This window comes from Temnothorax americanus, unplaced genomic scaffold (assembly GCF_048541705.1).
Source record: "Temnothorax americanus isolate GAGA-0224 unplaced genomic scaffold, ASM4854170v1 Scaffold29, whole genome shotgun sequence".
In the NCBI taxonomy this organism is placed as follows: domain Eukaryota; kingdom Metazoa; phylum Arthropoda; class Insecta; order Hymenoptera; family Formicidae; genus Temnothorax; species Temnothorax americanus.
In genome coordinates, this window is record NW_027509432.1 from 1,648,170 (window position 1) to 1,661,090 (window position 12,921).

At 38.4% G+C, this 12,921-nt stretch overlaps 1 protein-coding gene and 1 long non-coding RNA gene across 6 annotated transcripts in view; one reads left to right on the top strand and one right to left on the bottom strand.

Annotated features, from left to right (window-relative positions):
* The window catches only part of LOC143899996 (uncharacterized), a 168,860-nt gene that overhangs the window by 9,374 nt on the left and 146,565 nt on the right, over window positions 1–12,921 (top strand). For both annotated transcript variants that reach the window (XR_013257660.1, XR_013257659.1), the window contains exon 2: window positions 1,552–1,796. This is a non-coding gene — a long non-coding RNA (uncharacterized LOC143899996). The remainder of the gene's footprint in view (window positions 1–1,551; window positions 1,797–12,921) is intronic.
* LOC143899994 (tachykinin-like peptides receptor 99D) overlaps window positions 1–12,921 on the bottom strand; it is a 76,557-nt gene that overhangs the window by 6,503 nt on the left and 57,133 nt on the right. For all 4 annotated transcript variants that reach the window (XM_077410872.1, XM_077410870.1, XM_077410869.1 and 1 more), the window contains exons 3-4: window positions 11,533–11,751; window positions 7,699–7,849 (exon numbers count right to left, since the gene is read on the bottom strand). In XM_077410872.1, the coding sequence (XP_077266998.1) occupies window positions 7,699–7,849; window positions 11,533–11,751 (370 nt within the window). The remainder of the gene's footprint in view (window positions 1–7,698; window positions 7,850–11,532; window positions 11,752–12,921) is intronic.

The window sequence follows — 12,921 nt, forward strand, 5'->3', positions numbered from 1 at the left end:
AATCCTTCTGTAATAATTCATATCAAAATTTCCCCATAAAAACCGCAATCAGTCGCGTTAAATAATTAGAACATCAGTAATAAATTACTGTTTTAAATTATATCGCCTGAATAATACATTAAGAGAATAATCAGTTCACATGTTTCATATTTGATTAAACTCGGGAGATTATACATTCTCCCGGTCATTTTAATATGTAAATGATCATAATTATTTTATAATCTATTATATATATAGATGTATTATATAAATATATTAATGTGACACATGATTTTATGCAGTCAAATTGTCAATGATTTTAATGAAAACACCTGTTAGATTCGCGTTCGCACGCACGCATCCCGCGCTGTGAATGAGGATTCCCGCGAATAACGAGGGAAGTTTCTCGTATTTAATATATTCTGTAGCACGCGCGCCTATCGAGATAATGCGACTAATTATTGGCGCAATGTGAAAATAAAGCTATCGATTGTTTCCACTTTGCCAGTTTCGATCGGTAATTTGTAGCATGGCAATAAACGCTTCTTTGAATATGCATTTTCTGCGAAGAACTTTTACGGGTGATTAAACCCGCGATAACAAAGTACCTGTAACATATCGATTTCCCCGTCGTTTTTGTTATTATCTCGAGATTCAATTTCGTCTTTCACTCCGCGTTATACTACGCTTTTGTCCGTTCGAAGAGGAATTCCCCTTTTCGTTGAAATTAACGACCTACTCAACTCTCTCTCTCTTCGTGCAGGTATAGTTCTCGTAATCAGTTGAGGACAGCTTGTAGAAGACGGTTATTTGAGAAATAACTTAAATTGGATTTCTTGAAGTAGTTACGAGCTGTACCTCATTATCTTCTTTGGGTAATTAAAAAGTAAATTTATATTCCTCCCCCCCCCCGTGGGTGTAGATACGCGATTTGCATTACACGTACAACATGGATCTAGCGGCTGATTCGATTACAATTTACAACAATGAATCACTCATCAATTCGCATTCAAAGAGACAGCTTTGATATTTCAGCGCAAACACTTTGGAAAAATTGCTTGGAAAAAGCGCAGCGAACGGTGATATTCCCTCCGAATATTTATGCCCGATCTTCGGCAAGTGTTTGTAAAGCTTTTGAGATACACCCGGCGCACATTTTTGTTGCTTCTATGCTACATTTTCTACGAAGTCGGATAAGAATTTGCATTTTTCTCTCTTGCTCGAAAAATCCATGATAATCGCGCCGGCGTTTTGTTCGCGGCAATGAATTTTGAGTAGCTTCGCTTTGTATAATTTATTTTTTTTCTTCTTCTTTTTCTGTATTATATAAGTATTCTTCCATACTATCTTTTCTTGAGAGAGAGAGAGAAAAAAATCTACAAAACCGTTAAATAGATAAATTAATTTAAAAAAAATAAAGAGAAATTTATTTTGCATTATTTACGATAATGTAATATAAAATCGCTCGTCTCATCAATATGCGACTGAATTGAAAAAAGATACGTCATTTTGAAATTAAGAATTGACTAATCGTTTCGTTAATGACTAACGTTTAATTGTGTCTCTTTTAAGGGAAGGAATCGACCATCCGGAAGACTCGAATGCCGGAAGGGAATTGGTGGGCAGTATATTTCATCGTTATCGGCACCGATTCTTCCGGTAAAGAAATTAGAAGAATTGCTCCCTCGTCGTTGCGGTTGCTCCCGAAATAACCGAAAGGGCCGAGGGATTCGATCTTGTTCAGCTCACGGACGTCTATAATTGCCGATTTCTTATTCGGAAAGAGAATGATCCTATATTGCTTCTGTCGCCGCTGGGTAAGTAAGTATAATTAAGGCCAAGAGAAGTAGATCGCCCGCGCGTGTTTGCGTCCCGTCGACTGGTCACATTATCCGACACCTCCTTTCTTCCTCGAAATGTCAGACTTCACCACCAGCCTCACTTGTTAGTTTCTCTATTGTTCTTACGAGTTTGTAGTGCCGCGCGCGTTCACGCGCCAGCGCGTTTGACACGATCTCAGAAATCTTCTTTTTACGAGATATATATTTCAACGATGTAATCACCATAAAAGAGGCATTATTTATTGCTTGTATTATTGAGCCAAGTATCGCAAACGTTTCGATATCCGAAGCATTTCGAATATTACATATCTCTTCTATTTCTTCGACGACGAATTAATTAGACGCCATTGTTTTGCTGCTACACGTTCAAAGGGACGAGACAAAATTGGATTCTTATCTCGTTCTCGTAAACGTGCAAAGCATTGAGGTCCCCGTATTTATTATTATTTATACTCGTATTTCTATTGAGAGAATTTGGCGAGAAGTCCTGATAATATGGATTTATTACATAAATGTTGATAGTCAGTTTAGTGTTTGTTATACGATATTTGCAATCGCGATTTAAATGAAGAATTCAGTTTTTCTTGAGATACAATCTGAGTTTTATTTTGTACATACAGTTCAATAATTGATTTTTAATTGAAGAGAACATTAATAGCTTTTTAATCATGTTTTATCTATATATTAAATAAAATATGACTATACTAAAAACAAAATGTTTTTTAAATAAAATGACTATTGAATTATATTTTGTCTCAAGATATGAAGCTTTATTCTGAATATCTCATTTAAAACACTTTTCGATATAAAGTTCATACGAAGATTATAAATACGAGTTTAAGTTAATCATTTGTATGGATACGTGGAACAAAAGATATTTGATGTAACTTTGCGAAGGTTAAAGGTTATTGCGAGAGTTGTAGGTGTACGTAAATACTGTAGACGTATTTACGCTTTAAGTTTAAGAGCGACACTTTGAGGAGTTTATAAGTACTTTAGCTCTGCGGGTTTATGTTTCACGCGCACCGCACTTTGCGTGCATTTAAAATTTCGCACCATAAACAGCTTTTTAAATTTTCAAGAACACTGCGCGTCTATAGTTCTTGAGAAACACGAGAGAAATATAACGCTCGTATAATGAGCTGAAGGTTTCGCGTTTGGCGGTTTTGGCTTTACTCCATTCGTATATCTAACATGGAGCGCGTTCGTATAATTTGACTAAACTGAATAGCGCCGAGCAAAGCACTCCGCTTTCGAATGAATTTTAATAAATTTTAATGAGAGAAACTTTCTGAAGATGTCGAAAAAAAGAGATGTTTTGGGGACATTTTCTCTCAGAACGAAAATAGATAATATAGAAATTATTTGTGCGTCAAATGAAGCCGTAACGTTTTCATCGCGGTAATTGTCAGTAACGCTGCGGTCTGCCTGTAGATGCGAGCCATTTGTCCACATGTCGTACACCGAAACTCGTACTTGTACACGAGTAAGCTCTCTGTAATGGACAGGAGATCCGTAACTTGCGCGCGTATACACTCGCGGTCGGAACAATGCGTCGATACGTATGCGGAATGGAGTAGCGATTCCGAACGTGGCGGAGAGAACATCTTTTATAGTCTAATCGAAATCCAATGCATTCTCACCCAAACATTCCGAGAAGGCGCGCTTAACTAGATTTCTCCTAATACTGTATATAGCGCACAATCTTCCTTCCTATACGCGTATTTTTCAATTAAACAACCGCACTGGTGCGTCATCTCTTCCTTTTATTTTTTAAACGGATTATTATATGATGAGACTTTATAGACTATTAGAAACAGAATATTGAGGGGTATGTGTTTACGATCGTATTTAACTGCTCAAATTATGCAATATGACACGAAATTAATTCTCGCTTGTCCCATTTTGTTTATATACTAGTGCTTTTAAATACGAAATATAAACTGTTAATAGAATTAAATTATTGCTTTATTCTTAGACGTATGAGTAAAGAATGCTTGGTAAATCAGAAATTAAAATTAAATATGAGGGCGGAGTGAGCAATTAAAATTCAAACAGTAAGATGCGTCGCGGTTTATTCATTTTTCACTTTACTCAATTTCATTTTTTCAATTATGAAAATTTTCACTTCGGCGTCTTTGAATATAATCTTATCGAAATAAGGCAAGGTTATTACGATGATTAATTACTACATTTATGTCGTTATAATAAATATTCTACGCAGATTTCAAGGAAGTATATCAACGTAATTTTTGATACTAAACTCTTCTTTTGAATTTTTAAGAGTATAGAAATTAATAAATCTCTCTGTCAACTCTACGTGAATTTTAATTTAATGCTCGATCAATAATTTCAATCTGATAATTTTTAAGCGTCAAATATTCTTATATGGTATACACGTTTCTCATGAAGATTTTCGATGAAGATTATTAGAAACGTATCACGTTTGTAATTTATACACAGTCATATGCGTGATAACGCATCAAAGACGAATCATAGATTTAGTTTCTTCTGTAATATATATACGTCCGGGAAAGTATCCCATTCTTCTTGCACTCGTATCGACCGCTTCGTTGCGAATTCATTACACGTCCATTAGGACGACCATTTTTATGTTTGATATAATCACATTCCATTTATTCTCTTTTCTGCGATTATTCTACCTGATTAGATAGTATTCCAGCATTAATTGCATTTATATATCGTGTGTTTATTATATATATACATATATGTATGTATATGTATGTATATATAGAGAGATATTTTATAGGCGTATATAATAGACTGAACATTTTGATTGGAGAGCTTCCGGCAAGATCTGAAGGACAGAATATATATGCTTGCGGAAACGCTTCCTTATCTAATTGTGACAATTAGAAAAGGAAAGCGGTTCTGCAAACATATCTTCTGTCTCTCAGATCTTGCCGGAAGTTCTTTAATATCATGCAATGACAATGTTCAGTCTAATACGTCTATGCATTTTATATATTGCCGTGCAAATGTTGAAGATATTTGGTCACATTTATCACTATTTCACATAATTTATCACGTCCCATTTAAAAAGTTGCAGCTGCAACGTTCACGAGAACAACATAAAGGCATTGGCCGGAAGGTAGAAGCTTTTGTATCTAATCGTTTTTCACTTTTTCGGAACGCAGATCACAAACGATTGTAGGCAATATACGCTTGTAGGCAATCGATACCGCCCGTTGCTTGTATCGCGAACGTGCTAGAGTACACGGATATTTTTCTTTGAAACAAAGGGATCGTCCCCTCGGGGATGCGTCTCCTCTCTTTTTCTCTCTTTGCCTCTTTCTTCGGTCAAAAAATAACTAAGCGCCCCAAAGTCGTCCGTGTTACTATGCCTATAGAGGGATAGATGAAACTTTCTCCCGCAAACTTTATTGACCGAAAGTATACTTGATGAGAGAGTTGAAGTCAAAGCGTCGGAATTAGAGGCCCGCGAAGGTGCGGGCCGAGACTCGTCTAATTACAAATTATATAGCCGCGCTTTAGGTTCAAACCGCCGTTTTTGAGGTACGTGATAGCAGGACACTGGCTACCGAGTATCTCGTTGGAATATCTCGAGTACACGTGTGATCTTCGCTCCGTCGTTAAGCTCGCAAATAGTCATTCATTAGACATCGTGTTTAAGACTAATTGGGAAAGTTCGTTTTTTAGCGAACGCTTTCGCACCGTCGCGTCGGCGTCGCGTCGAGCGAAGGACCGTCGCGTCGTAATCATATTTTCTTAGCCCGTGCGCAGCGAAGAACGCGGAAAGAGGAAAACGGAAAAGAAATTATCAGTGACATTGAGATGCGACTTTCTTAGACGCTTGTAGACGTTTGCGAAAAATATGAAATACGCATAATTCTTTCTGTAAGTCTTGCTCAATATATAGTTAATGTAACTAAAACAATGTTAATTTAACTAAATCAATAAAGTTAAAATAATACTATTTTGTGTTAAAATAATAAATTTCGATACACATGGTAGTTAAAAATAATAAAATGTTATTTAACTCAAAGTATTGGTTTAAAGAACTTCGCCCATTTCGGGCTAAAAGTAATCAATCGTATAAAATTTTGTAGATAGTAATGGCAGTATTAAAGAAAAAATAATTTTAGATTTTAGATCCTCAAACCTCCGCCGGAAGCAGTTCTGACCTAATGTTATTTTGTTCGTTGAACGGCTCATCATCAGATCTATCCAAGATGACAAGTATACGTCATTATTATACTTATTGTTAGAAGGGATCTGTATTAGAAAAATATTTAGCATATCCTAAATACCAAATAATTAACAGGCAGGTGCCTATTGATTTATATACCTATATAGGTATTATACATTTTCAATCCTTGCATGATGCCCTATTCTCATCTCTGGGCCCGAATAGCCCAAAACTATTATGAAAATGGTCTGGAAAATGGTCGAAGTTCTGTCATTCTTTAATATTTAACAGTGCAGCGCGGTAAACTGCTGATTTTAGCTATAAAGGGTCTTTGCGGTCTGCGAAAGTCGCGCGCACCCGTTCATTCATCATACAGGCAATAAAAATTCTCATAGCGCTATTAAGATAAGAAAAGACAAAGACGTATTTCGGATTTTTTGCGTGTAAGCAGATTCCCATTGCCGCGCGGATATTATTGGAGAATCGCTGATGTTATTCATAAGGGAAGAAAATCGTGGGACCCCTCGCGGCCACTAAAACAGAGCCGATAAGTTGGATAAGGCCAATATCATCAGGCTGCGCGATATTATCGTTTCATGCGAATCTTAATGCCACTCGCATGCGTTTCCTCGTTGCTTCTAATATCGATGTGTGTGTTACGCGATTATGTGGCATTGCTCATATTTGCAATCGGCCATAAATGGGTGTACGTCATTGTATCGTAATCATCAACGCGTCGCGATCTTCCAAACACTCGCCGATCGCGGATGTAATAATATATACGTCTCTCTCGAAAAATATCGCGAATAATTTTTATAATTTATAAGTATGTCTTATATAATAACGTTGATACGTATATAAGGGAAATAAAAGATCGGAGATTCCGATGAGATACGAGTGACTGTGATAGAGCGGAACAACTGCGAGCGAAATGCATTACAGTCATTACACGATCGCTATCGGTAGCCTCCTCGCCGCGCAATGCGCCAATAATGCGCGTAACGCTATTTTTCAACGGATATTGTATTGATGCGACGAGAATATGAAAAATAAGGCGTGACGAGATGCAACGCTGTTACGATAAATGCATGTCCGCATGTAAATTCCATTTGGAAATATGAGGTATTTATAATTTATCTGATATCCTGTAAGAGCGGGGTGGAGTGAAACCACGCGGTTATTTCTTGTTCCTTTTTCGGACGCGTGACGAACGAAAAACTAGAACGTGAACAGAATTGTCTAAAGCTCCATCTAAACTTAATTAATTGAGATAGTTCGTATATCGGTTTTGGCTGGGTTTCGGGGCGGAAAAGCGGGATAAAGAGCGTGCGCGCGAGATTACTTAGTTGCATCACCTCGTGTAAATACCCTACAAGTGCAGACACGACACTGCACTTTAATTACTTAAACGCCATCGAGCACAGGGGGCATATATAACAAATTCCAACGCGAGTTTGTGAAGGTTATTAACATCCGTAACTTTTCTCGTTCGCGAGTATTATAAGCGATGAAGTTCGCTTATTCCTTTACGGTCGAATATATTACAGTTGACGGAAAATGAAACCGGAAAGAGGAAGAGAGAAAAATCTTTTTTCTTTCGCTTAAGCGTCTTCATGCTTTTTCGCTTTAAACCATCTTTCGATCGTGGAACGAAAGCAATTTCAGCGTTTTGAACTATGCGCGGATATTAATTCATTTTATACATACTCTCCGTTTGCTCCGAATGTTCTCGAGCTGTCTGGCTGTGGCTTCCCCGATGCTTTGCGAGCCCCACAATTCCAAGCCGACCCTGGCGTAGGTAAACGTCATGGATCCGATTGGTAAAAAGTATGTCAATATCATGAAGATAACGTTGTACCTGAAAATCAATTAAACTCGTACGCCCACTCACAAGAGCAAGTTTGTGTGATGTAATATTGAGAAATATCTATTCTACGTGCCTCAGAAATCGCGCACTTTTTTTCTAGGACTCTTTGAGGAAACTAAGGAGTCGACCTTTCTCTTCGGCTAAAGAGTATATTCAAGGCGTGATCTCATTATTAAGTTGACATCGAGAATTAAAGTATTTTCGTGCTTTAAAAGCTTTAAACAGACAGGAAAAATCTTATTTTTCCAGTTAATTTCACTCTTCTTTAACAGAAATGCAATTTAAGATTTAATCACATTACAGTCTCTTGAAATCGGAAATTAAAAATAGAAATTCAAAAAGAAAAAATAGATTGCGCGCCGGTTTTCGTTAAGGAAACATCGATTTTATAATCATCATTGACGGCAAGTACAATTCATTAATAAATTCATGATTAAATTTATCGCAAACGCGGATGTCATTGCGCGTACTGTACGACCTAATTTGTGGTTTAACCAATCAAATTTACTAGAGTTGATGTTTCACGAAGTCAGAGATGTTATACATGTGTAGCACTTTCGACATAAATTTACATCGAATGGCGCGAGAAGCGATGACACGTGATGCTCAAAGGGGGGAATGAAAATAACGTGGTGTCGCGGTCCCGCGTGGCACGCTTTTGTTCGGGAGCATCATAGCACGTAATCCTTTTCAAAGCGCATGTTAAATGCGCCGATTAAGCGCCAAACTGGAAAATAATACACTGCCAATTCTCTAACAAAAAGTGCACCGATCACGGTGGCTGATAATATGCGAACGCATATATTAATTAGATTTAATGAACCGGCGAATGTGTGTGCACGTCTGATGTTGTTTGCTGATGAAAGCGTATCGATGGCATTATCAAGTTGCAATTGGACAGACGAGTTAAGCCGAGCTCGCGTTTCGACGCGAAAACGCGTGTGTAATCATTTACATGTCGGCGCTGCCCGGCTAATGATAATCGCGTGATTGCCGTTAACCTTTAGCAGCGGGATATAATGACCCGCGCGGCGTGTCCGGCGAAATTTATGGGGAGATGAGGACGCGGTTAAACGAATTACGCGTAATGCATGCATATATAAGTTATATAATGCCGTCGGAGCGGAATTTGAGATAGAAGGCAAGCGGAATTTTAAAAATTTACGAGATTAAAGTATTGCGTGAACGAGATATTTTAAGAAAAGAGGAAAATATGTAATCATTTTTCGCGCGGTCAATCAGTTTTAATTCGCGTTGAAAGGCTAAGAGAGACACGGTGACTGAATTACCACGCAAAAATCTCGCGTTTTTAATGCGCCAGTGGCGAGAGCATGCCGTCGATACCGCAATTTTTGCCGCTAATCCTATCCACGCACCTACATTAATTACGGTAATTATGACGATCCGAAAGCGATTACGGTAACAATTAACTGTTAATTTGAGCATTCAGCTCATCGTGCCGAGGACGTTAAAGCGTCATTCTACATTAGGATTATTAACAAACGGTAATGAATTCATTAATGGATTATCGCGTTCGTTGCAATCAGATTACGAGGCGTCGCAAGTTATTATACAACTGTTGAAATTCACGCGTTACGCTTGGAAAGCGCGGCGTCGATTCCGCGAACGAATAAAAAACTACCGGCGCATGAATTCATTGGATTACACTTGCGTAATCCCGATTTAGATACTTTACGCGGATTTAAGCTGCAGAGATTCGTAAAAGCTTCAATCGTCAGCGTTTAATGGTGGTGAACGAGTAAGTGCTCCAGAAGCAGAACTTTCGAGGTACACGATCGATGGAACGGCGCTTTTCGCCGCAATACGTGATATTTACACAAAATTGCTTCTGCTACGCTTAAGGATTAAGCGAGGATTAGACGGCGTCTGGGAATGTTCGGAAGAAGGAAATGTATTTGAAAAATCTTAGGAATATTGGAGGAAAGTAAGCCAATCTTATGCGGCAATACATATAGATTGGCTTAAATGCGAAATCGTATATCGCGAATGGAAATCGTGTACATCCTGGGAATAGATAAGTTGTCGTGAACGATATACATTTAGCGTGAATTGATGATTATGGTTGCCCTTGCATGAATTTGGTGATTTATTTAAGATATTTTTAATTTTTTTCTGCTTTTCCAAACTTTTTACTTTTTCTATGATTAACTCTTTTTTCTTTTAAATGATTTGATATATAAAGAATAATATAAATATTGATAAATATTTCATATTTATATATACGATATTGTTCATCCATGTCATTTATAATTATTATAATCTTCATAATTTTAGGATTTACGACCGTAACTAATCTTCATTAGTTTAACGCTTGAAACATTGTATAATGATTATAGGGTGTTATCCTATATAATTTCATTATAACCACACCTTTGTAAGGTGCGGCTAATTTTACGCATAGTATAAATTCTCTCTCTTTCTCCTTTCTTTATATGCTATCATTTGTCAATGTACATACACGTATAGCCTCGTTACTACGCCAAGATGAAAGCATCCGACTAAGCTTATAATCTCGACAAGTTTCGAGCGATCAATCTAGCAGAAGCTTTTGTATCTCGATCAACTGATGAAACGTACTTCGAAACGATTTCCTCTTACACTTCGGTTAAGTAAATACGGTAGGCAAGAGGCAAAATATGGGCTTCGTGTCGCACGAATATGACAATCATAGGAGCGAGGAGATTCTTGGGTTAGATCGAGATAATGAAACGATGGATAGAATCGCGTGAACTTGGATTAAGCGACGTGTAGTTATATTGAGAGCGACTGTTCGAAACGGCATTTATATCTGACTACCGTACTATATTGAGCGTCGTCTGACGTGCGTGATTTTACATGACGTGCCGTGCACGATAGCGCCGAGCTTCGAGTATACCGTCCGAATCTTTCAATTAGGGAACAGCCCTCACCCCGTTATCTCCCGGCAAGTACATTTTCGCGGACCTATCTTAACGAACGATCGGAGTACGAAGCGGATGCAAATGTGGAACGCAGTTCAGATTTTCATCTGTAATTACAATCCGATCAAAGCTCGATTTAATCGCGCATGATTGGAGGCAAGTATTTTGAGGACACGCGATATACATTTGCGATGCACCGAATCCAAGGTGTTATTAGCTCGATTTATCGCCTATTTCGTCGCGGTATCAGGACTGCAAGCTGCAGTGAAATGAGGGACTCATTGTGCCGACATAGTATGCGTGGTGTGCACACGCTCGTGTATATATGAGAGACAAACCAACTGACCGGTAGGCACAATCGTTTAAAAGTTATAAACCGTAAATGATAGTATTGCGCAGATATGTGCGTATATACGAGGCAATGACACTTTTATGGGTCTCCAGAAATGCTTTTATCTTCTGTGACTTGCTCGACCATCGGTGCATTATGGAAAAAAAAAACGCGAATGGCAATTTCATTTAACTATACGATGACTCATTATATATACGTAAACGCACGACACAGATCTTCGCGAAGTTCTTGAACACGTTATTGTTCAGTATACGATCAAAATTGAAACGAAGGAGCTTACATCTACATATTGATTAAAAAAATTATTAGAGAAATAAATTTTTGTGAGAGAATAAGCGAATGTAAATAGTTTAGAAAATATATGGAAGTAAATTTTGCAAGCATACAATAAAATGGCTTACAAATATTCATCGTAGCTAAGTCCTTGGTCGTTTGTGTTCGGCCAATCGCCGTAGCAGACGACGCGGATCTCGCCGTTCATGTAGTTCTGAGTGTAAGTGGTATAGAAAAGCAGCATCGGTAAAGACAGAATTGCCGCGATGATCCAAATTACTGTTGCAACGCCCAGCGTCGCCTTTTTCCCCATACGTGGTTTCAAAGGATTCACGATGGCCATGTACCTAAAACAAAGTCCATATTAATAATTCTGATCGATAGATAAAGATTTTGATTATATAGGGACGGCCTAATTAGAGCGATTGTTATTCTTAATTACAAGTTAAAGATTGTTATCGATGCGAAACCAGCAGCACATCCATATCACTTATAGAACGCGCGGAAATGCTTATTACTTTTATCAAAATGAAATTGTGTGCCGAGAGTTGCAATAAGCGCGGAGCGTTTACGGTATCGGGATCTCAGATGACGTGAATTTCGTGATAAAGTCTTCCGGGTGATAAGGACAGGCTGCATCGTGGGATAATAGATCAGGTAGCGTCAGCTTTTTTCCCCGAGACGAGACGAGAACGGAGAGCGCGCGCGGGCAAAAATGTCTAAAACGAGGAAGACGCGAAGAAGACGCAATAAGACCTAACGATAATATCATAGTCGCGATAGAGTGAAATCATGTTTGCGCGACTGATGCATCGCCGGAGCTCTAAGAGTCGCCGAAGGCGAGCGCGACTAATATTGTAGATAGAGAAAGAGAGAGAGAGAGAGAGAGAGAGAGAGAGAGAGAGAGAGAGAGAGAGAGAGAGAGAGAGAAAATCAGATCAAATCGTAAAATTCGTATTACTAAAAGCGAGCGAAGATTGCTGCCAGGAGGAAGGAGATGGAAACCGCTGGTGGAGCGTGTCTTTCTGCAATTCGACGAATGGATTCGAGGTTCGTGTTTGAGGAAGGTCGGTTCGTCGTTCGGACAATAAAGCGATGAAAGCGCGAAATCCATTTTCTAATATCCAGCAGTCAGGCTATTTGATGAGACAACGTAAGGTCAAATCTCAGCCGCGTGTCAGGATTGTGTTCTCCTCCCGTTACGGCGACCCTTCAAATACTATCGCGACTGATTCCGTCTTTACGTCTGTCGAGGGTGGATTCAGCGGCAACGTTCTCTTGAGAAGTCTCGACCTGTGTGAAGTTAGCACCCCATTTTTTAAATTTTGAAAATCTAACAGTTGTTCCGGGTTGTTCTAGACTTGTTCTAAATTGTTCCAGAAAATCAAATTTTTAAAATAAGAATGTTCGCGAAAAATTAATAAAAACGATTTTCTGACCTGGCACCCCATTTTTTGAAAATCGAACTTTTCTAGGTAGTTCCAGGTTGCTCTAGTTGTTCATAATATTGGTCAAAA